Source organism: Schizophyllum commune (genome assembly GCF_000143185.2).
Source record: "Schizophyllum commune H4-8 unplaced genomic scaffold SCHCOscaffold_12, whole genome shotgun sequence".
Taxonomy (NCBI): Eukaryota; Fungi; Basidiomycota; class Agaricomycetes; order Agaricales; family Schizophyllaceae; genus Schizophyllum; species Schizophyllum commune.
The window spans coordinates 1,074,920-1,100,297 of NW_026089549.1; the positions used below are offsets into that span (position 1 = coordinate 1,074,920).

The 25,378-nt window shown below is 57.3% G+C and overlaps 13 protein-coding genes and 1 non-coding gene across 14 annotated transcripts; 6 read left to right on the forward strand and 8 right to left on the reverse strand.

Moving 5' to 3' along the window:
* Positions 1 to 583: 583 nt before the first annotated feature.
* On the forward strand, positions 584 to 1,456 carry SCHCODRAFT_01183445 (uncharacterized protein; the record flags this gene model as incomplete). Its single annotated transcript, XM_003027549.2, has 5 exons — positions 584 to 780; positions 838 to 926; positions 1,139 to 1,202; positions 1,303 to 1,349; positions 1,430 to 1,456. Exons 1-5 carry the CDS (start codon positions 642 to 644, stop codon positions 1,454 to 1,456), a joined length of 366 nt encoding a protein of 121 aa, XP_003027595.1. The 5' UTR covers positions 584 to 641.
* A 909-nt stretch (positions 1,457 to 2,365) lies between these two features.
* On the forward strand, positions 2,366 to 4,177 carry SCHCODRAFT_01105508 (uncharacterized protein; the record flags this gene model as incomplete). The annotated part of the gene is made up of 9 exons (XM_003027550.2): positions 2,366 to 2,430; positions 2,490 to 2,609; positions 2,663 to 2,959; positions 3,102 to 3,252; positions 3,309 to 3,368; positions 3,443 to 3,603; positions 3,696 to 3,716; positions 3,845 to 4,061; positions 4,115 to 4,177. 9 exons carry the CDS (start codon positions 2,366 to 2,368, stop codon positions 4,175 to 4,177), a joined length of 1,155 nt encoding a protein of 384 aa, XP_003027596.1.
* Positions 4,178 to 4,364: 187 nt separating this feature from the next.
* Positions 4,365 to 6,992, reverse strand: SCHCODRAFT_02672365 (uncharacterized protein; the record flags this gene model as incomplete). The annotated part of the gene is made up of 4 exons (XM_003027805.2): positions 4,365 to 5,198; positions 5,253 to 5,443; positions 5,496 to 6,695; positions 6,746 to 6,992. The coding sequence occupies 4 exons, from the start codon at positions 6,990 to 6,992 to the stop codon at positions 4,365 to 4,367; spliced, it is 2,472 nt and encodes an 823-aa protein (XP_003027851.1).
* A 457-nt stretch (positions 6,993 to 7,449) lies between these two features.
* Positions 7,450 to 8,043, forward strand: SCHCODRAFT_02641039 (uncharacterized protein). Its single transcript, XM_003027551.2, has 3 exons — positions 7,450 to 7,680; positions 7,733 to 7,755; positions 7,855 to 8,043. Exons 1-3 carry the CDS (start codon positions 7,542 to 7,544, stop codon positions 7,954 to 7,956), a joined length of 264 nt encoding a protein of 87 aa, XP_003027597.1. The 5' UTR covers positions 7,450 to 7,541; the 3' UTR covers positions 7,957 to 8,043.
* Positions 8,044 to 8,670: 627 nt separating this feature from the next.
* Positions 8,671 to 9,706, forward strand: SCHCODRAFT_02641044 (uncharacterized protein). The gene is made up of 3 exons (XM_050346185.1): positions 8,671 to 8,736; positions 8,796 to 9,044; positions 9,142 to 9,706. Exons 2-3 carry the CDS (start codon positions 8,805 to 8,807, stop codon positions 9,334 to 9,336), a joined length of 435 nt encoding a protein of 144 aa, XP_050197990.1. The 5' UTR covers positions 8,671 to 8,736; positions 8,796 to 8,804; the 3' UTR covers positions 9,337 to 9,706.
* Positions 9,707 to 9,761: 55 nt separating this feature from the next.
* SCHCODRAFT_02641046 (uncharacterized protein) lies at positions 9,762 to 10,801 on the forward strand. Its single transcript, XM_003027553.3, has 3 exons — positions 9,762 to 9,980; positions 10,045 to 10,342; positions 10,397 to 10,801. Exons 2-3 carry the CDS (start codon positions 10,055 to 10,057, stop codon positions 10,634 to 10,636), a joined length of 528 nt encoding a protein of 175 aa, XP_003027599.1. The 5' UTR covers positions 9,762 to 9,980; positions 10,045 to 10,054; the 3' UTR covers positions 10,637 to 10,801.
* A 164-nt stretch (positions 10,802 to 10,965) lies between these two features.
* SCHCODRAFT_02641052 (uncharacterized protein) lies at positions 10,966 to 11,614 on the reverse strand. Its single transcript, XM_050346186.1, has 5 exons — positions 11,546 to 11,614; positions 11,464 to 11,493; positions 11,346 to 11,406; positions 11,191 to 11,294; positions 10,966 to 11,138 (listed from the first exon to the last, which is right to left on the reverse strand). The coding sequence occupies exons 1-5, from the start codon at positions 11,546 to 11,548 to the stop codon at positions 11,112 to 11,114; spliced, it is 225 nt and encodes a 74-aa protein (XP_050197991.1). The 5' UTR covers positions 11,549 to 11,614; the 3' UTR covers positions 10,966 to 11,111.
* A 982-nt stretch (positions 11,615 to 12,596) lies between these two features.
* Positions 12,597 to 14,430, reverse strand: SCHCODRAFT_01340209 (serine/threonine-protein phosphatase PP1; the record flags this gene model as incomplete). Its single annotated transcript, XM_003027807.2, has 7 exons — positions 14,104 to 14,430; positions 13,660 to 13,791; positions 13,376 to 13,606; positions 13,152 to 13,328; positions 12,943 to 13,094; positions 12,758 to 12,892; positions 12,597 to 12,707 (listed from the first exon to the last, which is right to left on the reverse strand). Exons 1-7 carry the CDS (start codon positions 14,159 to 14,161, stop codon positions 12,597 to 12,599), a joined length of 996 nt encoding a protein of 331 aa, XP_003027853.1. The 5' UTR covers positions 14,162 to 14,430.
* A 185-nt stretch (positions 14,431 to 14,615) lies between these two features.
* Positions 14,616 to 15,767, reverse strand: SCHCODRAFT_086079 (uncharacterized protein). The gene is made up of 3 exons (XM_003027808.1): positions 15,142 to 15,767; positions 15,016 to 15,089; positions 14,616 to 14,965 (listed from the first exon to the last, which is right to left on the reverse strand). Exons 1-3 carry the CDS (start codon positions 15,532 to 15,534, stop codon positions 14,863 to 14,865), a joined length of 570 nt encoding a protein of 189 aa, XP_003027854.1. The 5' UTR covers positions 15,535 to 15,767; the 3' UTR covers positions 14,616 to 14,862.
* A 2,548-nt stretch (positions 15,768 to 18,315) lies between these two features.
* Positions 18,316 to 19,385, forward strand: SCHCODRAFT_02091618 (uncharacterized protein). The gene is made up of 4 exons (XM_050341756.1): positions 18,316 to 18,437; positions 18,492 to 18,832; positions 18,890 to 18,953; positions 19,022 to 19,385. Exons 2-4 carry the CDS (start codon positions 18,584 to 18,586, stop codon positions 19,318 to 19,320), a joined length of 612 nt encoding a protein of 203 aa, XP_050197992.1. The 5' UTR covers positions 18,316 to 18,437; positions 18,492 to 18,583; the 3' UTR covers positions 19,321 to 19,385.
* Positions 19,386 to 19,671: 286 nt separating this feature from the next.
* SCHCODRAFT_02591025 (FAD/NAD(P)-binding domain-containing protein) lies at positions 19,672 to 21,323 on the reverse strand (the record flags this gene model as incomplete). Its single annotated transcript, XM_003027809.2, has 8 exons — positions 19,672 to 19,863; positions 19,919 to 20,055; positions 20,109 to 20,126; positions 20,181 to 20,313; positions 20,369 to 20,850; positions 20,902 to 20,945; positions 21,005 to 21,117; positions 21,171 to 21,323. The coding sequence occupies 8 exons, from the start codon at positions 21,318 to 21,320 to the stop codon at positions 19,672 to 19,674; spliced, it is 1,269 nt and encodes a 422-aa protein (XP_003027855.1).
* A 497-nt stretch (positions 21,324 to 21,820) lies between these two features.
* On the reverse strand, positions 21,821 to 21,909 carry SCHCODRAFT_t237. Its single transcript has one exon. It is a non-coding gene; the product is annotated as a tRNA-Thr (tRNA).
* Positions 21,910 to 23,339: 1,430 nt separating this feature from the next.
* SCHCODRAFT_01340215 (uncharacterized protein) lies at positions 23,340 to 24,298 on the reverse strand (the record flags this gene model as incomplete). The annotated part of the gene is made up of 5 exons (XM_003027810.2): positions 23,340 to 23,365; positions 23,542 to 23,800; positions 23,844 to 23,929; positions 23,982 to 24,121; positions 24,174 to 24,298. 5 exons carry the CDS (start codon positions 24,296 to 24,298, stop codon positions 23,340 to 23,342), a joined length of 636 nt encoding a protein of 211 aa, XP_003027856.1.
* Positions 24,299 to 24,568: 270 nt separating this feature from the next.
* SCHCODRAFT_02554774 (uncharacterized protein) lies at positions 24,569 to 25,283 on the reverse strand. The gene is made up of 3 exons (XM_003027811.3): positions 25,244 to 25,283; positions 24,886 to 25,132; positions 24,569 to 24,821 (listed from the first exon to the last, which is right to left on the reverse strand). The coding sequence occupies exons 2-3, from the start codon at positions 25,129 to 25,131 to the stop codon at positions 24,633 to 24,635; spliced, it is 435 nt and encodes a 144-aa protein (XP_003027857.1). The 5' UTR covers position 25,132; positions 25,244 to 25,283; the 3' UTR covers positions 24,569 to 24,632.
* Between the last annotated feature and the right edge of the window lie 95 nt (positions 25,284 to 25,378).

Genomic DNA, 25,378 nt, shown 5'->3' on the forward strand with positions numbered 1-25,378 from the left:
ATCCTGCACATCGCAGGTATATGCAGCCCATAAACAAGCTGGCACTCCTCGGAGGATACTCTGGTCATGCTGCCATGTCCTGAAGGTGGGATTTGTCGAATCAGCAGACCAACACTTGCCAACACAAAATCACAATCTTCTTCGACTGCTACCCCACCGGCTGCCATCGGGCCTCCGTAATTTGGCACCAAAGTCCCTGATAACCAGGCAGCCAGGGGCGCGCGCCACTACAGGCAAGGTCGCGGCCGGAGAGCATAGCTCCCCAGAGCGCTTGCTTCCAGCAGGCGAACGGACACATCTCGTCATCGTGCGAGCACCATCACGACAAAGGACACTCGAGAACTGGCAGGCGCACCCCATTCTCCATGTTTGACTCATCCGACGTGTGCGGCCGAATTCCATAGTGCGGCACGGAGGCGACAGAGGGTCTTCAGCGGCGTGGAGAGCGTGCCCGTGTCGTCAATCACCCGATGCATTGAGGCGCGTCTCCCGCTCGCATCTTCGGGGGATGATGACGCTCGGGGGCGTGCGCACGTATATAAGGACGAGGGTGCCCGGCGAACTACTTAGTACTCGTTTACGCCGCCGACACACGACTTCTGGGATTCTTCACCACGCGCTCTTATAAGACACCACACACGATGTTTTCCCGTTCGCGCGCGTCCTCTTCACTACCCTCCATCAGCCTTGGCCATATGAGCCACGACAAGGCGCGCTACCCGTCGGACGCGATGGGAGAGGCCTACAATGGGCCCCAACCTCCGCCGTGTACGCCAGCAGGTACGTACCGAAGTTATGCTTCTTCGCAGAAAGAGCTAGAACTGACTGGACTTGCAGCATACCCCGACCCGATTCAGGCGGTGCCCTTGGGCTCGAGCATCAGCGAGTCGGACCTTCACAACCTGAATGAGAAGCTGGTCAGCCACGTACGTGCTAGCTTCGCGCTCTCTCCGCGTCATGGGTTCTCACGGGCGCCTACAGGTCTCGACGCGCGCAGACAACAGCGGCAGCCCCAATCAGTCCCGCCAAAGCCATTCACCGCGGAGGTGATCACGCTGTCGAACGAACTCTACACGCCGAAAATTGACGTCGCGCTTGCGGCTTCACGATCGTTGGACGACTGTAATATGTACAATAGAGAACACTGGGTCTGCAGCTGAGAATGATTAACTATGGTTCGCTTTACGTCTTTGGACTCGCCTGTTAGTTTCTTCCCCAAATGTCCCGCGAAGGTGCTGGTCACCGGGTCAAGCGTTGTCGTCAATGATAGCCGCACCGTGTGGTAGACTTCATCTCGTCCAGCCGGTCGTTCCGGCAGGCTGGCCTATGGGCCCTTCAAAGTAGGCACTGTACGTCCGCAGAACCGTGAACTGATACGTAGGCGGGGCCGTGCGTTGACTTTGACGTAGCCGCTGCAGATGATCCCCAGACTAGTGGGCCAGCATCGGTGGCGTAGAGGTCCTCGACAAGCGGCCCTGGCACCGGTCGTCACGCTTTGCGATTTTGTATCCCCGCGTGGACTGTCTAGCCCATGATCAGCTGACTCAGTCGAAGTCCTTCGGCAGGCCAGGGCTACATGCGAGGGAAGGAACGAAGGTTTGAAGACAAGCGAGGGCTCCTTTGCGATCGTCCTGACATAGCTACGTTTCGTTCGGGTCGGACAGACCACAGCTAGGGTTTCGAGACGTCTGCATAAAAAGGGCAAGGGACAGAGGATAATAAAACCGGCCCTTCCATTGCTTCGTAAGTCCGAGAGGCATCAGCTGAGAGGAAGCCTGAAAGCAGTGTTAGCAGAGACAATGCACGTAGATGGTGGTGGTAAGAGCCAAGGAGAATAAACAATCGTGGGAATTAGTCACAGGCTCACGTGATTGTTCGACTCCGAGCGGCAGGGGACCGGCGATCCCTCTCACCTGTACCATCATGTCTTCCATCCGTCCAACTCCCGCCATCACTGTGTGCGCAGTAAAGTCGAAGCGATGGACGGTAGTCGACATGTACTAGCGTGGTACTTCGCTCTTTCCATGTGCAAATTTTACCGTCTATCCGACCTCTTTTGCTGGGCTAACTCACTGGTAATGAACTGCTGGACTACGTGCAGCTACTATGGCTGTTCCACGCCTCAAGGCTATCAAAACCGAGGCTACTCGGACTCCCTCGAGCGTGATGAGCCCTTCCACAACTGAACGCTCTCATTGAACGCACTCATCTCCGTCGTATCGACGCGTCTGATGCTATCTATTGTCCATCCGCCAAGGTTGATGCTTCGCATGGGTTCCCTCGGTCACTGGTGGATGATATCGCTACTTATAGACTCACGACTGTAGCGTCGACCTCCTTCTGACCGTCCCTCACGCACCTCGCCATGGCTTCTGGAGCCCCTCCGATGGGGGACTTACCACCAGGACCTCCCCTCAATCCCCTGTTACTGTGAGTTCAGTTCTTCTTGCTTGTCTGGATGAAGTGGGTACTGATCGAAGGTCTTATAGTACCGGCCCAGATGTGCGTGCTCCTGCTCACGACAAAGACATTGCGCTCAAATGCGACACGGAAGTTAATCGGATATCTGTTCAGCTACGCACTGCTCGGGGCACTGGGGGTGCAAACGTGTAAGCTTCGACCTGTGCACTCGTCCGCTGAACCCACGCTGATCATAATACAGATATCTACTACCTACGATACCCAACCGACAGCCGCGTCCTAAAGGCTTATGGCAAGTCCTCTTGTCATTCGAACCTTGGGCTCGCGAAGCTCATGCGTCACTTTGCAGTCCTCGCGGTCTTCGTCGTCGAGCTTCTCACGACGGGCTTGATGACCTACTCGGCGTGGAAAACCTTTGTGTCCGGATGGGGAAACCCTATGGCGTTACTCGAAATACCCTGGTCATCTGCCGCGCTCAACCCTATCGCGGGCTGCCGTTCGTCGGTCTTTCGGCTGTGTTGACATACACTCATGATCTGTCAGTCTTTTCTTCGGTACATCTATTTTATGCGTGGCGGATTCATCGTCTGGGTAGAACATATGTCCTGCCATGGGCGGTCGTATTTGTGAGCGGGCATGTTCTTCTTTGGCACGATATACCCGCTAATGAAGTGGCCTAGTTCTCCCTCGCGCAACTTGGAATATGCTTATATGTCAGCACTGAGGTGCGCTCGGGCTCAGATAATCTACGGCTCGCAATTCACGGTTATTCAGTTCGCCCGGGCCTCCTCCTTGATAGACGTCGACGGCGCGCTGGACCATGTATACATTGTAAGTGCTACATCTCTCTCTCTCTCCCCTTATGTAAGTCAACAGAACGTTCACAGGCATGGCTAAGTACGAGCGCCTTCTGCGACCTCCTGGTCTGTGGCTCGCTCCTACACGTCGTACGTCTCTCCGTCTCTCTTACATGACCCTTTCTCACGTATACTTCGCCCGCTGACACCCACTCTTTCCACAGCTCTTCGGCGCCCAGCGCCAGCTCGCCATGGGTCCGACGCGGCCAATGATCTCGCGCGTCATAACGCTCACGATGGAGACCACGGTGCTCACGACAGTGGCGGCAGCTGTCAGTGCGATTTTGAGCGCTACGTTGCCGCAGACACGGTTTCACTTTATGATGTGCGTCGACTTTTGTTGCGTTTACCTGTTGCGTTGGCTGGTTGTGCGGCGAGTCTCGAGAGTGTATTCTGTATACTGACAAATGTCCGCAGGTTCTTGATGTTGATGAAGATGTAGGTATTCAGACGCCTACTCGGGGCCTTGTCTGTTCTGCTGGCCGATGCATATGTCGGCTACGACTGCTACTTGGGACCTGTCGCACGCCGTTCGCCGTTGCACCTCCACTGACGACACACGCCAGATATTCAAACACCCTTCTCACAACCTTGAATGCCCGAAACCCGCGCAATCGCAAACTTGAGGGTGGCACCGAAGTCGTATTCTGGAGCGACATGCCCTCCTCGCGGACCAGGGTCGGGCCGACGGGCACGAGCGCGACGACATCATTGCCTGCTATGCAGTTTGCAGTGCCGCTGCAAGAGCGACGTAGCGAAGGACGTGACCACCAGGATACGGCGGTCAGTATTCCGTATTGCGCGCTCGTATGGTGTTGTGAGCTCACGACTTGCAGGTCGACGACCTCAGCGTTTGGAAACGCGGCGAAGAATCAGCGTCTGGCCACTGGGAGCCCTGATCATGGCTGTATCGGAATGGACTGCACATCCGGGCCGTAAAAGCGTTTGTATTGTATTGCATTCTGGTGTTTATTGGTCATGAGTGTAGGATATCCATCCAGGTAGTCGTGAGCAGAAAAGAGTCTATGATACAATGGGCGTGATGCGATGCCAGAACATAATGAGACCGGAACGCCGTCGAGCCTGCTACAGCCCCGAATCATCCATCATGCTGTCCGTCCTCTTCCTCCTGGACGACATCTCCGGCGCAGGCTCGAACACCAGGGGCGGGATGCTCTCAGCCAGCCGCGGGCGTTTCTGAACCTCCGGCAACTCAGGGCTGTCGTCGAGCTTCCGCTTGTCCGCGCCACCGAACAGGCTCATTGGCCCAGGCGTGAGCGCAGGGAACGGCGAGCTCTTCGTTGGGCTGGAGAACGGGCTGCTCTTCATCGGGCTGCTGAAGATGCCCTTGATGGGGCTCGGCAGCGGCGTCCGCGACGGGCTGCCGAAGGGGCTCTTCGGAGCGTTCGAGGCGGAGAGCAAGCCTCCCTCCGCGTCGCTACCCGCGAACTTCCGCTCCGGGCTCCCAAACGGCGTCCTCGTCTTCCCCAACGACAACCTCGGGCTCGTGAATCGCGGCGACGCCCGCCTCCTCAGCTCCTCTGCGGCCTCCTCAAACACGCTCCTCATCCCCGCATGCGTCACCTTACCCTCGCCAAATACCACTGCCCTCAACTTCCTCGCACACGGCTTCAGGTCGCGAAAATACGGCGTGAAGTCATCGAGGACGCGCTCAAAGGCGACCTCGCTCCCCATCTGCTCCATCTTCGCTTGCGCGAGCTCGGTGTAGGGCTTGTAGCCGTCCCACGTGTCGAGGATAGTGGAGGCGGTGGGTATGGTGGGGGAGGATGCGGGGCCGGTGCAGGTGATGCAGATGGCGAGGAAGGAGTAGAGGAAGGACTCGAGGTCGTCGGCGGGGCCGTGGGGGGCCGTGTCGCTGTCGTCGGCGAGGACGCGGATGGACATGCCGGGTGGGGTGCCCTGCAAGTGTGGGTTAGTATTCTGTCGGTCAAAGGATAAAGGGACAAGACTGACCGTTCGCATGCCTTTCTGCACGCCCTCGCCATCGGGGCCAATGCGACAGGCCTTCTCGAGGTCGATGAGTAGTCCACGCCGGCGTTCCTTCTTGTGTGGTAGGTGGTCTTGGGACGCACGCGGACGCAGCATGATGTTGGTGATCCAGACATCTTGGTGCAGTATGCCTCTGTCGACGAGCTTCTCATGCGCTGTAGTAACTTCATCAGCCTATACTATCTCACGTTTTTGTAAGTGGCTTACCAGTGATACTGTCACTGAACGCCCCCAGCAGCTCCTCCTTATTCTCGAAATCCTCAAGCTTGGTCGCGAAGGGGTGCAGTACATAACGATTATGCACCCGCGGCGCCTCAAACTTCTCGTCCTCGGGTGGCGTGACGTTCTCGCGCGCGAACCCCGTCGAATCCGGCTTGCCACCGACCTGCACGATCTCCAGCGCTTCTAGTCGTGGAATGCCCTCCACCGCGCCGTCGAGCTCCCGGATGATCTCAACCTCGGTATTCCCAGCGCCCTCGACGACCCAGGTGTCCTTCATGACATACTCAACGCCCTCGCGCTGTACCCGCCTGCACACGGTGCCCGCGCCTCTAATACGTGACGACGCGAACACCGTCTCGAGCACCTGGTACTCCTTCCCCTCGACCGACGCATACATCTGGTCGTCAATCTTGGTACTCAGCGTGTTATCCACGCCCAGGTGCGTCGTGTCGCAGAACAACAGCCCCACGAAGATGCGCACGAAAACCGCGGGGTCGACGCAGGGGAACACGCGCGTCGAAGTGACCGCGCCGGCGTGGTCGACCACAACCAACCGCATCGCGTTCGCGGAGAAGGTGAGCCCGATGACATGCCGCCGCCCGGGCTGGGTCTCGAAGAAGAGATGCCCGGCCTCGAGGGCAGTGAGCAGTGGGGGTATATCCTCGGTCTGTTCGCGCAGCTCGGGGAGGAAATCGTACTCTTCGTCGGCCTCCCTGAGCTCTTCTTCATCGAGGTCGTCTTCCGGGTTCCAGGTGTCTTCTTCCTCTTCGTCAGAGTATTTCTCGCCGTCGTCAGCATCGGCGGTCGCCTCGGCAAGTTCGTCGTCCGAGAGGTAGGCCCTCGTGTCCGACGGTCGTGGGTTCTGCTCCATGTCGAGGGCGGTCGTGGTGGTATAAGCATAGGACAGAACGCCAGGCCAAAGTTTATCTGAGGTGAATTCCTGCACCGGATTCTTGCCTTCCCGCAGTACAAGGTCAGGTAACAAGAACTTGTTGTCCTCCTCGTCGATCTCGTCTTCCTCGTTCGCGGGGACGAACTGAATGGATGTCCATGTCCGGACGGGGAGAGAATCGGTGTCTACGCCGAGCAGCTTGAGCGCTTCGAGTATCCGATCGGTGAAGGCATTCAGCCGCTCAGCCATGTTCTTAGTGATATCGTCCATGTAATGATCGCCATAGATGAGTACTGGAATACGGGTCAGTCAAGTCCCCTATGTGATGCGCCACACAACTCACTGCCAAGTTGATGCCATGGGGGGAGAATGCGATCGAGCACCGAGACGACGTTCTCGCGTGCCTTCGTGCCCAGTCCGCGCTCTTCATCAGGAGGGTCCTCATTCTCTCGCTTCAAGATCTCCTCCAGGGTTTCGTAGATCCGCTCTGCTGGCGCAGGGAGCACATCGTCACCGAACACATGTTCGATGAGGTCCTCGAGGTCGTAATGGGTGCATTCGCCTAGATCACAGTCGAAGCGAAGGTACATGATCAGAGCAAGAGTTTTGGAGCGGGGGACCTCTGCGCCACGCAAGCTAGCACTTGCTTTGTGACGAGAGGATGATGGTGGTCAGCGGTCAAGTCGGTCGCGCAGCGTTGATCGGTTTGTCAACGCGACATGCATGGCCCCTGTGCCCGGCTATCACCGGAGAACAATGAACGCGTCCTTTATTGCTTTGTCCGGGGTGCAGGCCTCGTGTGTCATTGTCAAGGATATATGACCATATAACATACTTTGCATGACTCCCGGAAGCAACTAAAATATGTTCATATGCTCATATATCTCTGCAGAAGGTTGAAAACTAGATTGATGACTCATCGACGCGTCGCGCGTCTGGGAATTGGCGCCCGTTACCACGTGACCGCGTTGCGCTGGACCTCCACAGTGGCGTCAGACGTCAGGCCATGACTTCATGCCCGCATCGCGTCACGACGCGTGGACTTAGCCGCCGTCGGGTATAAAGCTCGGGACGTCGACGACGACGTTCAACTTATCCGCCCATCTACCGCCCACTCCCCAACTTATACAACCATCATCATGTCGTCCAAAGGAGTCACTGGCACGCAGTCCCCGTCCCTCGAGGCTACCGGCGAGCATGTGCCCATGGGTGCATCAAGCGTGAACTCAGTCGGCAAGGACATCCCTGTCGTGAATGACGAGAAGGACCAGCGTGGAGGTGTGTATGTTGAACCTTGGGTTGCGTTCAGATCGCTGACGAGGCTTCGCAGCATACTTCGAGGAGTCCAAGACTGTAAGCATCCCCATACTTGATCGCAAGCATATGTGCATCGCATACGTCCATCTACAACGTCACCTTCAATGCTGGGGTGTGTGCTGACCTTACATGCAGGGCGCCTCCGAGGCTTCCTCCAAGCCCAAACGTCAAATGAAGAGCGAGAGCCTGGCCCAGAAGTTCGAGGATGACCCCAGCGCGAGAAGCCGCCTCGACTGATTGCGCTCTCGTCTGCCAGGTATCGTCAGCATAAACCCAATGTATTTCTAGTCGCATTATCGTATGGACATGCTTATTGCCCACAAACTCTGAATCTTAGCGCATCGAAGGTCAAATGGACGACAATAGTCACGATCGCTCCCTAGACCATTTGAGGTGCAAAGGGATCCCTCAACTCTTGCGCGATAGTCGCCAATCGGGCTGGCTTTCACGTAAGTAGAGCGTGCCGCTAAGTCAAGGCTGTGGACGAAAACACACGCAAACACTGACATCCGTTGTCCAACTTCAACCGTGACTACTGCTTGTCACGTTCTTTCACGACTTGACCCAACCGTCACTGACACCCTCTCCCTCTCTGCGGTCACTCTCCGCGCCGCCTTCTTTCAGCGCCTAGTATGCCACGAACCCAACTTCCGTCTTTCACGCCCGACATCCGCCGCCTTCTAGCCACAGGTATTGCACGGATGTTGCAAGGGTTACCAGAACGACGCATAATTCCTCTTTCACTCCTGCATCGTTCCTCTTGCGCAACTTCATCTCCCGCTCGAAGGGAACCCCTAGGGTGGCAGGTTCCTCAATGAACTTCTCAGCTGACGACGCCTCGGAGGCAAGGACGCGCACTTAGCGCGCCACGCCGTAAGGCCTTTCAGCGCCACTGGTAGCCTCGTGGTGCATGGTATAAGTACCGGAGTGACTCTCCCCCTAGCTCTCCAGAGCCACCGCCTGCTCCATAGTGCACTCCCCTGCACATCTCCTCCATCCATTTCGCTCCTTGCCCAGGTGCGTTCTCCATCAGCTCTCACTCATGTCCTCGTTGCTTATCTATACTTTCCCCACAGCCCGCCACCATGTCTTCCGTCGACGACATAGCCACCCAGTTCGCCGCCCTCGCCGTCAGCTCAGGCTGGCAACAGGGCTCGAGCCGGTACAGGCGGGAGCGCCGCACCTTCATCGCCGACGCCGTTGTCACCGGCTTCCGCACGAACTTTGGAAGTAACGAGGCGGATCTCAGCGCCTGGCGTCGATTGTGCACCACGGTCGGCGTGGGGGGCGCGGAGGCGTTTGGGAGCATTGGGGAGTGTAAGAGGGTGAGTGGGAGCGTGTTCCCTTTTTCGAGGTCGTCGTTCGCTGCCATTGTTACGCTCTATCATGCCGGTGAGAATGTAAGATTAACGCGTCTGACAGGCCCTCAAAGGCACCTTCGTCAACATCGTCGACCTCGTCGACGCGGCCAATGCGGGCAAGACTGTATCCAAAACATTCAAGTCTGCCCAGAAACTGAGGGCGTACTCACGGAAGCCCAAAGAGGAGAAGATATTCCCGAAGAAGCGCGCAAAGAGCAACCCGCTGCTGAAGTTCTTCCTCATTGTCATGTTCTGAGGGACGTGTTCGTCATGCTCTTAAGGGTCGTATCTGATATGCTCTTGAGAGTCGCACTCGTTATGTTCTGAGGGTCGTCTTCAGGTCCTGGAGCTCATCATGACCACGCTCGGCGACTTCGTCGTCCTGCTGGCCCCTTCCATATCATGGTATATATTGTACTGAACCCGTTCTTGATTGAATGTTAATCCGCCACCACTGGCACCTGTACATCTATCCACAACGCCATCCTAAGAACCGGACCTCGTCAGTGTCGATAACCAGCAATGCCGGCCATTGTAAGATCATCTTGGCTATTTGCGCGTGCAGACGCCAGCAAAGATTCCCAGCGCCTCCATACCTCCCAGCGCTTGACTCAGGCGCATTCCCGGCCACCCACACTCCGCGCTTCTAGTCTTCGTGTCCCCTGACCTTGCCGCGGAGGGCATAACGGCACCCGGCAGGCCGAAGCTGAGCAGGCAAGCTTCTCAGACGTGCGCCAGCCGCTCGTACGCGCGTTAGCCATGCCGCTTGCAGCATGCAGCCCATATACTTATACCACGGTGGACGGCGCTTGTCCTCTTCAACGACTTGTCGCGTCGGACGCCCTTTGCGTCGCATCGCGGGGGTTTCCTCATCGGCCTAACCCAGTCGCAAGCAAATTCGTGAGCCTGATTTTCTATGCACTCGATGCTACATGACGCTCACCTTGACTCTTCTCCAATGTAGCCGGCGCCTAATGTCGAACGTCGCCCGCGCCATCGCCGCCCGCTCGTCATCGAGATCGATCACCGCCCGCTTTGCCGAATTTGCGCGTGCGAAGGGCTTGACGAACAAGACAAAGGACGCGGATGAGCGCAAGCGCTACCGGGAAGAGCGCAAAGAGTTCTTCGGCAAGGCGGTGAACGAAGGTTTCGAGAGAAACTTCGGAAAGAACGAGGTGTCTCTGGAGGCATGGCTGGGGTTGTGCAAGACGGTGGGGCTGAAGGACGTGAAGGGCCTTACGGACGTCGAGGCGTGCAAGAAGGTGAGTGGCCATGCGGAAGAGGCTGAATATCATGAGCGCTCATCGTGTCGCTAGGCCCTGAAGGACAGATACGTGAATATTGTGGACCTTGTGGACGCTGCTGAGGCACGCAAAACGTGCACGACCTTCACGTCGGCAGCGAAACTACGTACTTACACAAGGGGAGAGAAAATATACCCCCTGAGAGCAGCGGAGCGCAATCCCCTATTGGAGACGTTTCTCATCAGGCTGACGCCTGAACCGCCCAAAAGCCAACCGGCGAAAAAGACAGCATCGAGCCGTCGGAAGCCTTGAGGGCACACTTGTAGCATATCCCTGTAAATCGTGTAAACATCCTGTACTTCACGCTCGTAAGCATTGTATACGATCTCTCGAGGCCTCACCTTGGAGCATTCGCGCGCGCATGCCAAGGGCATGAGCAGCGCAGAAGCTAGGAGGCCGAAAAAGCGATATTCAGCCCGAAGCGTCAGGCGGCGGTCCGTCCCGATGCTTCATTCAAGAAGTGACGCCGACATCACAGTACAGGAAGGCAGCATTCAAACGACAGAGTGACGCGTCATGAGCAAGATCCGGATCCCATTGACTTCGTATACCGTGGCAGGACCTCGGCGATCCGAGTCGTATTGTGCCCAATGCAGGCAGCAGAGCAGTTGAATCCATCCATAAATTACCTAGGATAAAGATGCGGACAGCGATAGATAGGACGATATAGACGTGAATGCCAGGGGTGGACGGAGCTCCGATCTGCCGCGCGCGGACAACCTCATCGCTACGCGACCGTCTTGCCACTGATGATCTGGAAGGAACGGGATCAGCACCCTTCCGCTCGCTGAGGGTGAGCGACGTACCTCCTTGCCCGTCTTCTGGATCTTCGCATAGACATCCTCGTAGGGGAGGGTGCCCTTGACGATGACCTCCTGCGTGTCGAGGCTGACAGAGTAGTCGTTGACACCTGGCACACCCATCAGCTAGCACTCATTGCCTGAGGGACGCGCCGACGCACCGTTACCCTTCGCCTTCTCGAGGACACGGGTGATCGCGCCTGAGCAGCCGCTGCAGGTCATCTGTAGGGACAACCATGAGCAACATCGCGCTCGGAAGTAACTCGATCGGCAACGCACCTTGACATTGAACTCGTAGGTGTGCTCGGCCTGCCACACCTCCATGAGTACGTGTGCGACGATCTGCACACCTTTCACGCACCATAGCGCTCACAACTCAGACAACGGAAGAGGGGGAAGAGGACAAGTGATGGTAAGGGACAAGAAGCAACTGCTATATCCTGCTCACCAAGCCGCATATCAGGCTCCGGCCCGAGCCCGTAACTACACAACGGCCGACCCTCGCGGCAGAATCGCAACTGGCATGGGTCCCCCCTTGACTGGTCAGAGGGCCATATCGCGAAAGAGTGGCGTCAGCGCGCCTCCATGAATTCACGCATCTTCGTCAGCGACTTACTCAGTTTCTCCCCAGCCTCGAGAAACGCCGCCGTCAGCTATCCCCATCGGGGAGGCCTTGTCGGCGGGCTCACTCGCAGGCACCCCTTGTGAGCAGTGGAGAGAAGCACACACGAAGGGGATGAGATGAAGATGATATTGTACGTCCCTGCCTAGCCTCCCTACACAATGGACACGACACGACACAAAAATGAACAGGGGACCAATAACAATGGGGGATACGATGTGGATTGGCTGATGAATGTACACGGTATGGTATGACATACGACGAGAGGGAGTAAGGAGAGATATAGTCCAGGACAAGGAACGCGGCGAACCTACTACGAGTTCCCCAAGACCGCGGGTACAACGGAGAGCACCGGGGATGGCATTGGTAACAAGCACCGTGGACGTAGAACGAGCAGGCGGGGTCACAACAGGCAAAGGGTCATCACGTCGGTCGTGGCGGGTCGTGCGCATCGTCGAAGGGGCAGGGGAATAATGATATGCGGTCCTGGTCTGTCTCCAGCTGGCTACACGGACGGGCAGCGGTGCAGCGGGCAGTAAGTAGAAGATGAGCCCGCGCAGACACACCCCCAACACAACGGATGACGACCGCGAAGCCCATGTCCCCCACCCGCGCGTCCTCCTCATGTACGACCCGAACGACACCCTTGCCAAACGCCGCCTGCCCAAAGGTGCCAAGCCAAGGAACGGAGGTCGGGGAATACGATTATAGAGAGGAGCAAATATTGACAAGGGACTAGACACCAAGACGAAGACGAAGGACCAGATGCAGGAAGTGGAGCGCGCGCCCTTTAGCCCATCTTGCTGTCCTTCTTCTTCTGCTTGCGCGGCGGCGTTACTGGGCGCCCCATATTCATGCCACCGTATGGGTACTTCGCCTTCTTCTCCGCCGGTTTGAGAATCTGGAGATCGGGTTAGCGCGCGACATTGGCGATGTACCGCAGCAACGTACCTGGAAGGAGCACAGCAAGGTCTCGTCCACACTCATCATCGCACCCGCGTTGTCGAACTCGCCACAATAATTGGGTGCGGAGAAGAGGGTCACGAGATGCCGCTTGGCGAAGAACTCGTAGCCATCCTCGACGACCTACAAGCGCGATCAGTCAGGTGTTCAATGACCCTGGAGAGTGCGCATACCTGATGCGCTCGGCAGATCAGGTCCATGTCGTGCTTTTGCAAGAATCTGGACACGACGTCCGGGCCAAACGTAAAGGACACGCCGCGGTCGTTTTCCGACCAGCCCGTAATGTCCTTGTCGGGATCGGACCATAGCAGATCGCAGAGCAGACCTGAAGGGAGCAGAGGTGAGCACCGGAAGAATACGGCGGCGACGTCATGCCGCTTACCAGTGTCCGGCACGTCCGTCGGCCTCATCACTCTTCGTATCTGCTCCATCGACTGCAAGTCTGGGCTGAGCCCGCCGTGCATCGTGAAGATCTTTTCGTCGATGATGGCAGCGATCGGCAAGCAGTTGAAGCAGTCCGTAAACGTCTTCCACAACTTGATGTTGTACCGGCGCTTGCCTGTAAGGGAAGTTAGTGGCAACCAGCGACAACGGTCAAACACGCACATTCGTCGTAGAACCCGTATATTCTGTTGATACTGGCACACTCGTGGTTTCCGCGCAGGATGAAGAAGTTCTCCGGGTACTTGATCTTGTATGCCAGCAGCAAACAGATCGTCTCCAGCGATTGCTTTCCTCGATCGACGTAGTCACCGAGGAAGAGGTAGTTGGCTTCTGGCGGAAACCCGCCATACTCAAATAGACGTAGCAGGTCGTAGTATTGTCCGTGAATGTCACCTGCAACACCCTATCAGTTCAGCGCGACTATGCGGCGAATGATGACCACGCACCGCAGATTTTTATGGGTGCCTCCAGCTCGAGCAAAATGGGTTGGTTGATGAAAATCTCGCGCGCCTTCGTGCACAGGTACTTGATCTCGTACTCCTGAAGCTGCACGGGCTTCCCGGGACGGTTACCGCGCACTGGGAGAAAAGCAGGCGTCAGCGCCAACTGTCGTACCATACGCTGCTAGAGGCACGGCCAGTCTCCCGGAACGACGAGGACATGGATATCAATCCATCCATTGACGTCCAGCGCGCGAGGCCGGGCGGACGCTTCGCAACAGGAGCTGTTGCCGCGTAATGCAGCGGACAAGGCGCCGCACCACAGGGCCGCAAATCCAACGTTGGCCAGTTTCCCGCCGTCCTTCCCGTCGCGCACCCTCCCAGGTACTTTCTACTTCTTCCCTCTTCGCCGTCCGGCCTGCCACTGTGCTCGTATGCACGCCGACTCACCTTCCAATAGCCGGTCAATGACCGAGTCAAGATCGATCTCCGTCTGCGCGTCTGCCATGGTATTCGTCTACAGCGGTCTCCTGCAGTCGTTCGCGCTCGTGTGTGCCGTTCGGAAGCTCGCGGGCTCGCTGGTGCGTCCGGGAGAAGAAATTTGCAACAGGCCGAGGGGTGGTTCTGGGCTGGGGCCTGGCGCTGGATTTTCAGGAGCTCGGCCGGCGGGCAGCACTGAGGTGGGCGGCGGGGTGAGCGGGAAAGGGCGGTTGGTCGTCGTGCGCGGCGACGGTGAAGGACGGGCTGAGTATCGATGAACGAGGCGGTGAGATAACAGTCCAAGCGAACTCTGCGCGACCTTCCGTTTTCGGACTCCCATCACGGTTCCTGCCACGTGGCCTTGTGGGTCCATCGCTGCGCAGCCCTTCCCCACCCTTCTTCCAATTCTGGCAGACGACATTGGAGTCCTGACTTCATACAGGAAAGTTCCTTGCGATTCTCAGGGACGTCTGACCAGGCATTCAACCATACTGTACAGTATATTAGAGGTAATAACACAGCGCGAAAGGTATGCAGCCCAATTACTGGCAACAGATGATACAACGCGGCAGGTGCAGTCGGCACCATCCCAGTCCACAGGACAGCGCGCTGGACGGAGCACCTTCCACCCAGAGACGAGCCAGTATACACAGCAGAAAGTGATGATAACGGAGTGTGGTTGCGAGGTGAGAAGAGAGCGTAGAGTATCATACAAATCCATCCAAATCTCTAAGCAAGCGGGGGGCTTCGTGGCGGGTTGTTGTTCGTGTTTGCATTCTGATCCCCACCACCTGCCTCCGTATTGCGGCGTGCGCCGCGCCGACGGCGCCGTCTGCAGCTAAAGTTAGCGACTGGTAGCCCTGACAAAAGCGAGTCGCTCACCTTGGGAACAATGGCCCCCTCGGCATAGGCCGCTCATCCAGGTCGAGCGCAATATTTGCAGCCGCCTGCAGCCCCTACGAAACCCGATTAGCCCTCCTTTCAGCCCTCTCAAGCCCGTCCACTCACCTCAATCCACTCCACCACCTCCGAGATATCCTTCGCCTGCAGCAAAAACTGCTCGCCCTCCATGCGCACGCGAATCACATTCTTTCGCTTAAAGTAGTCGTTCCCGAGCCCGCTTTCTGCATGCTGCAGCGTGTACACCTTGATCAGGTCCGATGGCTTGGGGTCCGGGATCGCTTTCGGGTCCTGGCTCCCCGAGCGGAGGCCGGAGAGAAAGCTCGAGCGCCGGGACGAGCGCGTGCTGACGTTGCTTGCCGTGGTCACCGAGGACGAAAGATGCGAAGAGGGTGTCAAATGGGAAGATGGGGACGTGCGCGTCTCGGAGTCAGAGGAGCTGTTGCCGGAGGATCCGACATTGAGCGAGGGACGGGGAGGAGCGCCATTGGGGACGGCCATGTTGGAGACATCGCTTACAGAGCGACCATGCGAACGCGACCTAAGCCTGTTCACCAGGTTTAACCGTGACCGCGTCGCAGCAGGCAGAGTACCCTGCTGAAGGGGAGCCGAGGCAGGCGCAGGCGACACAGGCGTCGTCGTAATGGGTACCGTCAAGCGCGCCGTCTGCGGCCCGGGCCCATTGTCCTCCAACTTGCCCTGCCCCGGCACTGGCGACGCCGCCGTCGGCCCACTCGCCGCATTTCCCGCACCCGTCGTCGACACCGTCCCATTCGCCGTCGCGCCCGGCTGCCCCACCGCGATGTCGCCCACGCCGACCTTGCGCTCCCACCAATCCTCGAGCGTGCCTACGCCCGAGATCTCCTTGGGGCAGTCGTACACTCGGAACATCGTGCCCTCGAGGATGCACATCACGCGCCGCCACTTGCGGTCGCGCGCCTGGACGCCAGGCTTCGAGAACTCCATCTTTCGGGGCATGATGGCTTTGAGGTAGATGTCGTTAGAATAGGCTGGAAGCGGCTCGCGACCTTCGTCTTCTCGGGGTAGTGGACGATGTTGGGGATGAGGGAAGGGGTACGAGGGGTACGGTGGTGGCTCGGAGGACGCGCCGCTGAAAGTTGGCATGGACCGTCGTCGTTTGAGACCAGCAGCGGCAGCTACCTCATACGAGGGTATTGGTGGCGCGGGCGACTTCTTCTCCTCGCCCTGCTGTTTCGACAACACCGGAGAAGTATGTCGCTCCTCTTCCAAGCGCATCTTCTGCCGGCTCTCCCGCTTTCCTGTGCGAGTTTTCCCAGCGGCTGTGGTCGGACGAGGGCCGACCTTGGCTTTCGGCTGGGGAACCACCACCTCGTCGGGCGACGGAGAACGCGGCAGGATGTCAATCATACTACGCGAAGCGTGCTTGTAGATCGTAGGCCGTCCTGTGCCGCCGGGCGTAGGAAGCGGGGGCATGAGCTTCATATTCGGGATGCTAAAAGGCACCTGAGTATCTCGTTGCCTCGGGGTGCGCAGTGGGGATCCAGGAGTCCTCTCGCCCTCAGGTGAAGTGGGGTACGAGAAGTAGTCATTTGCCTGGCTCGCATGCGTTCCGCGCGACGTCGGTGTCTGCATCGACTCGCCGCGCGCACTGCCCGCCCCTGGTGTCACGACCGAGCCAATCTCCGGCAGGACAGGCGGCTGCGTGGACACCTGCGACGTGCGTGCCGACTGCAATGCGGAGTGGAAAGAGTCCGTGGAGCTGCTCGCCTGTTCTCTTTCTGTCTCGTCGTCCTCCTCGTCGCCATCTTCGTCACTTCCGCTCGAGCTGTCATCGCCGTCATTGTCGTTCTCGTGGCTTCCACCCTGCAATGACAGCTGGGGCATGACGCCGCGCAGCGCCTCGGACCGGGCCCGCCGACCGACGGCATCCTCAGGGGGAGACGGCGTTGGTGGGGGTAGCGCGGGCAGCCTGAGAAGGAGAGGTGGCGTACGATAGGAAGTGACAACCGAGGGGGAGAGGCGGGCTGCGCCTGAAGGCGTACGCGCGAATGAGGACGGTATGTTTGCGGTTGCGGCGCGCGGATGCGAACTTCTGAGAGGCACGGAAGCCGCCTGCATATCGGATGCACGCACGTCGGACGGAGGCTGGGCCGATATCTGTGCTGGGAGGGAGTCCAATCTGGGCGGCGTCGCTCGTCGTGATATGGAAGGTGGTAGTGGTGCTGGCGGCAAAGTGTCAGAAGTGGTAGGTAGTCCTGATACCGGTCCATCCGCTGACTTTGAAGTGGGTATTGTGGCAGAGGGCGGATGTCCTTCATGAGATCGTCGTGGTTGTCGTGACTGCGTGTCGATGCTGGTTCGCCCAGAGATAACCTCTTTCATGTGTTTGAGTCGGGGCGTAGGGGACGCTTTTGAGACCGTAATTTGGGGCGCGTCATTCGCAACAGGAGTAGCGTCAGGGCTCGCCGGCGTCTGTGTATCTGGCGATTGTCTCTGCTGATCTGAATTTAGGTCGATGCTGACCCCGCGCCCGCCGACGACTACCCCCGCATGGAGACCCGGTACAAGACCGGTAGATACGGCATGGCGAGTAAGGAGCGACTCTGGGGGGATCGTGCATGGGGATCCGGACCTCGAAGATTCGTTGCCGTCCGCGCTGGAGCCGGCCGCATGAAGATTAAGCATCGGCTGGGACATGTAGGGTTTCGTAGCGTCCTGGGAGGTCATGTACGGGGAGTTGCCGTGCGCGTCCCGTTTCTTGAAAGTGAGAACCCGCGTCGCGATCTTTTGCACGAACTTGCTGGCGCGAAACTGGCGAAGGGAAAGGTGAGCCGAAGGTATGACAGCGGGATGATGACAACGCACCTGAAGATGGGACGGACGCTGGTATGCAAGAACAGACTGCGCACGATGCTGCTCCATGGCGTATGCAAAAACAGCGCGGGCCCTTTGTCGCTGGGTGCGATGACCGCACGACGATCTTCCGCCTTGAGCTGGAGTCTGGAGAACGGTGGGAGATGCGCGCGCGAGCGATCTGACGGCGCGCTCGATGTTCTCGCAGAGTCCAGTGGTATGACGAGACGCAGACGCAGGGAAGAGCTGTGAGAAGATCACGGCAAGAGGCAAGAGACGTTCAGGTGCTCAGGCGATACCCCACATCCACGACCGGCGCGCCTCGGCACCAGAAATAGGTAATTCCTTCCTTTCTCCCTATTCAATCACCCATCACGATCTCCGCTTCGGGTTCGGACGTTCGCGGCAGCCAAAATGGTCTTAGACGTCCGCCGACGCCCTCCGCCCCGACCCGAGCACGTCGAGCGCGTCCTGCCCGTCTTCATCGTGGCTCGTCTGCGCCAAAACACGCGCGAACTACCTGCGGGCACAAATTTCCATTCTCCGTAGCCCCGAAAAACACCGAAAGAGTCAAGACCTTCTATTCCTGTCATCAATGACGTTCACGCATCCCGTGTTCGCAGGAGTCTATGTCGCGCCACACGATTACCTACCTCCCGCGTACGCCTCCCCACGCACCAGAAAATCGTGGGTGCGATCCTCGAGCATCTCATGGATGGATCAGCCAACCTCGGGGGCGAACACCCTTATGTGCGGGGTCTGGGGCCAATGTCAAATACATCGCTTCCCCCACATCCTGCCACCATTCAACAGCTTTCTGAGAAGTACAACGGGGCTGCAACCAGCCAGTCAGCGCCCGCTACGCAGCAGGAGGGCTGTGTCGTGCGGCTCTCACTCCGCTGAGGGAAACATCGATGGTGAGTCAGTACTCCACGCCAAGCTCATCCCTTTGTTCTTCGTTCAAGTTAGTGGGCTGCCTCGGTTGGAGGCGAAGGAATTAGTCTGAGAACTGGCTTGATAGCGGCAGGCTTCATGGCGATCAAATGCGCGAGGACGACGCAAAGACAGGATGAATGTAGACCATGGTAACAGCGGCGCTACGTCCCGCTACTCGTCGTATTCAGGATGTTGATCATAATTCGTTCGTGAACAGGTCGCAGACACCCTCTCTATATTTCAGCTCAGTCCGTACCACAGTATATCTCTCGAATCGATACGAAAGCACACCATAATCCGGCGCTAAGTACGGTACCCGCTCAACCGCGAGAAGCACAAGTTCAACATCACCCATCACTCACACGTGACAAGTTGAACTTCTATCTCGCCTCCTCGAACAAGGATCGGCCCCGATCGGCGCCTTCGCTAGTCGCCTATCCTCGCCTATCGTATCCCAGATCGGAACTTACCCCGCCCCGAACGATCCCTCCTCCGCCCCGAAGCGCACAAAGATGAGGCATAACGACGCCCGCATCCGACTCAGAAGTCTGCACTCGCGCGCGTGACTAGCAGCGTTTACATCTGGAATGGCGGTGGGCGCAGGTGACTGGCAATCGTGGAGACAGGAAAAATTAACAAAGGGAAAGAGAAAATCTTCTAGACCACATCTTCTAGCGCACATCGATATCCTACGGGCATTCCAGACTATCTACGCGGCTGCCGCAACCGGGGTCGAAGTGGCAGGCGGCGGGCCCGCCACGGACTCGGGGACGACCTTGCTGCCGGCCGCTAGCGTCTCTTCCTTTGTTGCTAGCTTTTCCTCTGCCGCGGCTTCGCGCTGCGCCCATACTTGTGCGATCTGTTTGTTCAGTCATCAGCGAAAGGTGAGGGTGTTATAGGGCGAGTACTACTAACGTTGTACTTGTAGATGAAACCGCGCTCCTGCGCTTGCTGCCAGTTCCGCTCGGTGGTCTTCTCGACATAGGCGTCGTCGTCGATGTCAGGGTTCTGCGACTTCACCTGCTCAGTGTTGTTCGCCATTCCGTCGAGGACGCCGTACTACGGACACAATTGGTCAGCACACGAATGCGTATCTTCAACAGAAACTGCGTACCAAGTCTCTGTACCGCGGCGCCCGGACGGAGTCGAACAACTGTAGCGCGTATCCGAGATCGTGGCCGTGAGTTCGTGCGAAGTCGACGGCGTGCTTCAAGGCGTAGGCATCCTCGAAGGCAAAGGCGGCGCCAGAGCCTATACGAGTCAGGCAAGTCGCCAGAGAACTTCCAGGAATGAATGGAGCTCACCGAAGGCCCCAGAAAGTGCTGTGGTATCCCAGTGAGTCGAGATTCAACGCTGCTACGACTGAAATAGCTCACGATGCGATGCATCACCAACCAAAACGATCCGGTCATTGTGGATAATGGACTCGAGCCTAGGGCCGCCGAACATCGCAAACTCCAGCCAGTCGTCGGGCGCGTCAATGACCTCACGAAGCAGCCGGCAGAAATGCTAGACGCGAAAAATCAGCTTCCTCGGCCTCCCCCAACAAATCGCTCGCTCGCACCTGATAGTGATGTACCACCTGCTCCTTCGGCATTGTCTGCCCCCAGCTCACCTTATTCCCATGCTCCTCTGGCTCCTCCGCCCTCGTCGCGATCTCAAACAGCCCGTTATCCAGCACATTCGTGTAGATATAATTCCTCCGCGTGTGCCAGAAGCACGACGCAGGGGGTATATCAGGCAGCAGGTGCGCGACCTTCTCCTGCGGGATAAGCACGCGGTACGCGACCTTGCCGGTGTATTTGAGTTTGTGGGTGGGGAAGGCGTGCTGCCGGACGACGGAGCGGATGCCGTCGGCGCCCACAAGGAGGTCAAAGGGACCGGCGGTAGTTCCATCGGTGAACGTGAGGGTGACGCCGGAGGGGGTCTCGGTGATGGAGGCGAGTTTCTTGGAGAGCTGGATGAGGTCTGGGGGGATTTGGCTGAGTAGGGCGTTCTGCAGCTTATACCTCTCGACGCGGACGGCGGGAGGCTTGTCTGGATCGCCTGTAGAACGCTCAGGGTTGGCAAGCAAGGCAAATTGGGATTTGGACGTACCATTGTGGTAAGCGCGCGATAACAGTGCGCCAGTCCGCCCATTGCTGACGCGCCAGTTAGTTATTGTTCCGCTTTGGAAATGGAAATAGTATGCGATCCTCACCGATGCTCCATCAGTATCTTGCCGTTTGCTCCGCGCTTCACGTATTGCTCGAGCTTGTCCGCGGCGCCAAGATCCTGCAGCAGTCTCCAGGTGTTTTCATTCAAGCTGATTCCCTACGAGCAATCTCATCAATACGACCATTCCCCTCGCCGTCAATGATACTCACTGCCCCTACTTCGCGCAGCTCGCGCGCCTGATCAAACACACTGAGCTCGACGTCCTTCAGCCTCAACAGATGGATCGCCGTAGCAAGGCCGCCCGGTCCAGCGCCGATAATCGCGACTCGGAGAGGCTTGACAGGCAGAGGAGCAGCCATGGGATGTTGATAGGACAGGTGAGAAGGGCTTGCCACTACGTGGACGTACTGCCAGCTGCGTTATCTACCTGACCGCGCTCGGGGCCAGGCGCCGCATTGCGTGCTGATCAAGCTGGGGTTCGACGACTGAATGCGCTACATGGCGCCATAGACGGGGTCGCTGAAGCAATAGGTCAATCGAGTTAGACCGGCGCTAGCTTGTAGCAGGCGGATCTCTTACTGCTCGAGCTCACTAGCGCTACCCTCTGAACCTTGTGGACGTCGTGTACGAGGATGCCTCGGGAGGTGTCATGAGGTTCTTGCTGCGACGGAGTGATATCGAAAGCCCGAGGCGTGTCAGTCGGGCGTGAGGTCCGGTGAGAAAAGGCATCGAGATCATGCAAAAATATGTTACAACAGATAGGGCGTCATTCACATGTGCAATGAATGCTTTGCTTGCGAGGTATCAGTAGATCCTCATCAACAAACAGGAAAAAGACAGAGAGATGTGTCTAGTCGAATTCCCCGCAGCCGACTTGAACGACTGACCTCTTCATAAGATATCCGGAGGACATACTAGTGAAGCGCTCTACCACTGAGCTAGCAGGGATATATCCTAATAATTTTTGCTGCAACTTCGGAATTTGCCTAGCATTCCGCAGGGTGGGGTCGCGAGGGGAAGTACGTAGGCCACTGCTTCATGGATGCCAGCTATGAGATGCACAGCAAAGAGCTCGAATTTCGCCGGCTTGAGCTTGTAAGGGCCTGTTCGGTAACGAAAAACCAAATCTCGATTCCCTAGAACTTGTGGTTAGTGGGCCAACGCTGCGCGTGGCATATGGTGAGTTAGGAAGGTGGACTGTTACATGTGACAGATGATACAGTAGTGGTACTTGTCTATATACCAGTGTGTATGAGGGGAGGGAATGGATTATTACCAAGAAAACATGAAGACAGCTACAAATACTTTGAATCTCGCTCTTACAGCTGGTCAGGGGGGCACGTAAGGAGGAGGGAGGTAAGATGTGACTCACCGCAGCGACGTGCGCGGGTTCGCCTCAGAAGACACGTCCACCGCAGCCACAGAGCGATGCGGAGGAAGGGGAGGGGCGAGGAATATAAATACACTCCACACACTTGTAGGGCACTTGGAGATGGGGACCCAGTACATACACCCGGGGAGGTGGTGGCCCGGGTCAGAGACAAGAAGACGAGAGGCGGGACGTGTTACACTGACAATGAGATGGGTACATATATTATTATTCGCGCCACCCCGACACGCCGCGCGAAGCGCGGCGTCGGGGTGACGCTCAAGCCAGAGCAGGCCACGCGCGAGGTGGTCGCGCTGCCCGACACGGGCGGGGAGCATGATCGGCGTCTGACGTCAGCATGGGAGAATTGGAAGGGACAGGCTGTGTGCAAAGAGATATGAAAGGGTTGTCAAGAATGAAAAGGGAGGTTGTAGAGGGACATAAGGTGACGGAAGCCATCGTAGGGACGGCGTGAGGGGAACAAGGGGCGTGGCGGAAAGAAGGGTCGGCGAATTGTCGGAACGGGCGCGGAGAGGACACGTGGGCGGCCACGTGCCTGCAGGAAAGTAAGTCGTTCTCCAACTTTGGCGGAAGTCGGGGTGTAAAGGATGAGATTAGTCATTATCATTCCTAACTCACCAATTCAAGATTCCGTTTGGATGCCGTCACGTGCACCTGCCTTTCGAGGGCGAACTTCCCACGCCATCAGCAATATCCGCTGCCGCCGAAGTCCACGACAGCGTAGTGATGAATCTGAAGCGCAGAAATTTAGGTATCTCAGAGTAGCCAAAACACAGTCTACTGCCTGTATACATGGTTTGAAGCTCATAAACACGAACACGGGGCATCGACGCACGAAACAACGCGAGATTGTAGTGAATGTGCGACTTGATCTGACCCTAACCCTAATTTACCGGCAGTCGCCGGACGGAATCCTCATTGCCGTATAAGGGAATTGGAATCGTGATTCCGTCGAAATCACGATTGAGATTCCGTTACCGAACAGGCCCTAAGATACGGGTGTTGCAGATACGCCTATCGTCAGGTGACTTAGCGTGACAGTCCCACGGTTCGACTTTTATTCCCACGTTCGACCTCTTTTGCCGCCATGGACAAATCGTCCGCCGCGTATCTTCCCCATCAAAAAGAGGAAACAGGCATTGTATAGAATCATGAAAGGTGTATGTATACCCAGTTTCGTAACAATATACCGTCTATAGTGCTTTGAATTGATCGACGATCCCGGCGGTGCGCCTTCTCAGGCAATCGACTTTTAGGTGGGCTGTCGCTGAGCGTGACGAGAAACCTTCTCAACAAGGGATTGTCCTTTGCCGCCCATAGAAGATACGATTTCTCTTCCTCGTCGATATATTCCTTCAGGGCTTTGTACGACCTGAATGGTGTGCACGTCTTGCCCGCCCGGGATGCGTCAACGAGGTCAACGATGTTGACGTACATGCCCTTCATTAGCTATACGCGGTCAGTATCGATCAGCCTTAGGTCTTACACTCACTTTCTTGCAGGCGGCAACGTCCGACAGCTTCCCTGAGCCGATGTATGCTTTCCCGATACCCATCGTCATGCAGAGCTTCTTCCATGCTTTCAACTGCCTTTCATCGTCTCCAAATTTCTCTCTGAATCCAGCGTTGACCTCCTTTGCTAATGAATGCCTCGCGCTTCTTGCGGTACTCCTCGGCAAGGGCTTCTGTATTCTTGCTGTAGTCTTTCTTCTTGGCGATGACGGCGAAGCGGGCGGTGATGCTGCGGGGCACGTTCGGCATCGGGCGCCAGCTACGCGAAAGGAGAGGTGAGCCTACGATGGTCAATGATCAGAACGACGTACTTACCACCGTTGTTGTTCGTGGTATATCGACGAAGGGTGCCAGAAGCGACACGAGAGCCGCTCCGATGCGACGAGTCGATGTAAAGGTTGGGTGTCGTCAAGACCGCGGTATATATGGTCTGCATGCTGCAGGCGGCATGGCCAACGCGCGTTCGTGCGGCAGGCGTACGTCTGAGAAGCCTACTTGCCCGGTCTTCTGCCTGCCGGCTGTCGTACATCCCTCAGCGAGAAGGCAAGGGGCCGTGGGGGCCAGAAGCAAGGAATGTAGGTGCCAAAGAAGGGCTCGTGAGTTTGTCGCCAAGGTATGGAGACGTGGATGAAGGGAATCATCATACTGGGCCATGTCCTGAATCACCTGCAACAAAGCTGTTGGGCGGTCGGGTCATGGTCGAATGTACAGGGTTCGAATGTTGCATTATAATTCAATCAAGAGCAGGTTTAAGGTGGTAAGTGCCATGATCAGTACACAACGATCAAGAAACGCTGCAGCAGCGGATTCGACTTTGCCTTTTCTTTCGGGAATATCTTCTTTGTCCGCTTGATGTACGCCGCGAGCGCCTGCGACGAACCGAACGTCCGCCGAATCTTCGCCCCGGCTTGCGCGGCATCGACGAGGTCGACGATATTCACGTACACATCTGCCAGCGCCTACAGGACGGAACCCGTGATCAGCCTCACTTATTCCCCGGGAAGGAGCCCAAGCACGACATACCCTCTTACAAGCCTTGATGCTCCGCAAGGCCTCTGCCCCGCCGCCCACGCCGATGGTCTCGCATAGGCTTTGCCAGGCCTGCAGGTCCGCGGTGTTACGCCCGAACTTCGCCAGGAAGCCCGAGTTGACGGCGAAAGCGATGTACGCGCGCCGCTCCTCCTTGTATTTGTCTGACTTTTTCTTCCAACCCTCGGACACGGCGAGGGCTGCGAATTGCGCCGTGATGGAGGCGACGGTGTCGGTCATCCTGCGACGCGGAGAGTAGAAATGCAGCGGCAAGGGGGCATGTAGCGTTGGAGATGGCGATGAGCAAGGGAATATTAGCTTGATGTAAAGCTCGCAGAACGGCAAAGCGTACCTATGCCAGCGGGAGAAGAGGACGAAGGGACGGCGGTAAAGGCAACCTCTGCCAGCGAAGCGGATTCTTATACTAGCCCACTGGCAGCCATTCAGTGGCGTTGCAAGGCGTCAGGCGCTATACTGAAATAGCTCC

Coding starts and splice junctions, on each gene's coding strand:
- SCHCODRAFT_02641039 (XM_003027551.2), top strand. CDS start 7,542: ATGTCGTCCAAAGGAGTCACTGGCACGCAGTCCCCGTCCCTCGAGGCT. Junction 7,681..7,732: donor CGAGAAGGACCAGCGTGGAG/GTGTGTATGTTG, acceptor GAGGCTTCGCAG/CATACTTCGAGGAGTCCAAG. Junction 7,756..7,854: donor ACTTCGAGGAGTCCAAGACT/GTAAGCATCCCC, acceptor CCTTACATGCAG/GGCGCCTCCGAGGCTTCCTC.
- SCHCODRAFT_02641044 (XM_050346185.1), top strand. CDS start 8,805: ATGTCTTCCGTCGACGACATAGCCACCCAGTTCGCCGCCCTCGCCGTC. Junction 9,045..9,141: donor GCATTGGGGAGTGTAAGAGG/GTGAGTGGGAGC, acceptor CGCGTCTGACAG/GCCCTCAAAGGCACCTTCGT.
- SCHCODRAFT_02641046 (XM_003027553.3), top strand. CDS start 10,055: ATGTCGAACGTCGCCCGCGCCATCGCCGCCCGCTCGTCATCGAGATCG. Junction 10,343..10,396: donor ACGTCGAGGCGTGCAAGAAG/GTGAGTGGCCAT, acceptor TCGTGTCGCTAG/GCCCTGAAGGACAGATACGT.
- SCHCODRAFT_02641052 (XM_050346186.1), bottom strand. Junction 11,295..11,345: donor CGAGAAGGCGAAGGGTAACG/GTGCGTCGGCGC, acceptor TGGGTGTGCCAG/GTGTCAACGACTACTCTGTC. Junction 11,139..11,190: donor TCCAGAAGACGGGCAAGGAG/GTACGTCGCTCA, acceptor CGTTCCTTCCAG/ATCATCAGTGGCAAGACGGT.
- SCHCODRAFT_086079 (XM_003027808.1), bottom strand. CDS start 15,534: ATGGCCGTCCCCAATGGCGCTCCTCCCCGTCCCTCGCTCAATGTCGGA. Junction 15,090..15,141: donor AGGTGGTGGAGTGGATTGAG/GTGAGTGGACGG, acceptor CGGGTTTCGTAG/GGGCTGCAGGCGGCTGCAAA. Junction 14,966..15,015: donor AGGGGGCCATTGTTCCCAAG/GTGAGCGACTCG, acceptor CTTTAGCTGCAG/ACGGCGCCGTCGGCGCGGCG.
- SCHCODRAFT_02091618 (XM_050341756.1), top strand. CDS start 18,584: ATGGATCAGCCAACCTCGGGGGCGAACACCCTTATGTGCGGGGTCTGG. Junction 18,833..18,889: donor TCCCTTTGTTCTTCGTTCAA/GTTAGTGGGCTG, acceptor CTGGCTTGATAG/CGGCAGGCTTCATGGCGATC. Junction 18,954..19,021: donor CAGGATGAATGTAGACCATG/GTAACAGCGGCG, acceptor GTTCGTGAACAG/GTCGCAGACACCCTCTCTAT.
- SCHCODRAFT_02554774 (XM_003027811.3), bottom strand. CDS start 25,131: ATGACCGACACCGTCGCCTCCATCACGGCGCAATTCGCAGCCCTCGCC. Junction 24,822..24,885: donor GCATCAAGGCTTGTAAGAGG/GTATGTCGTGCT, acceptor TCCGTCCTGTAG/GCGCTGGCAGATGTGTACGT.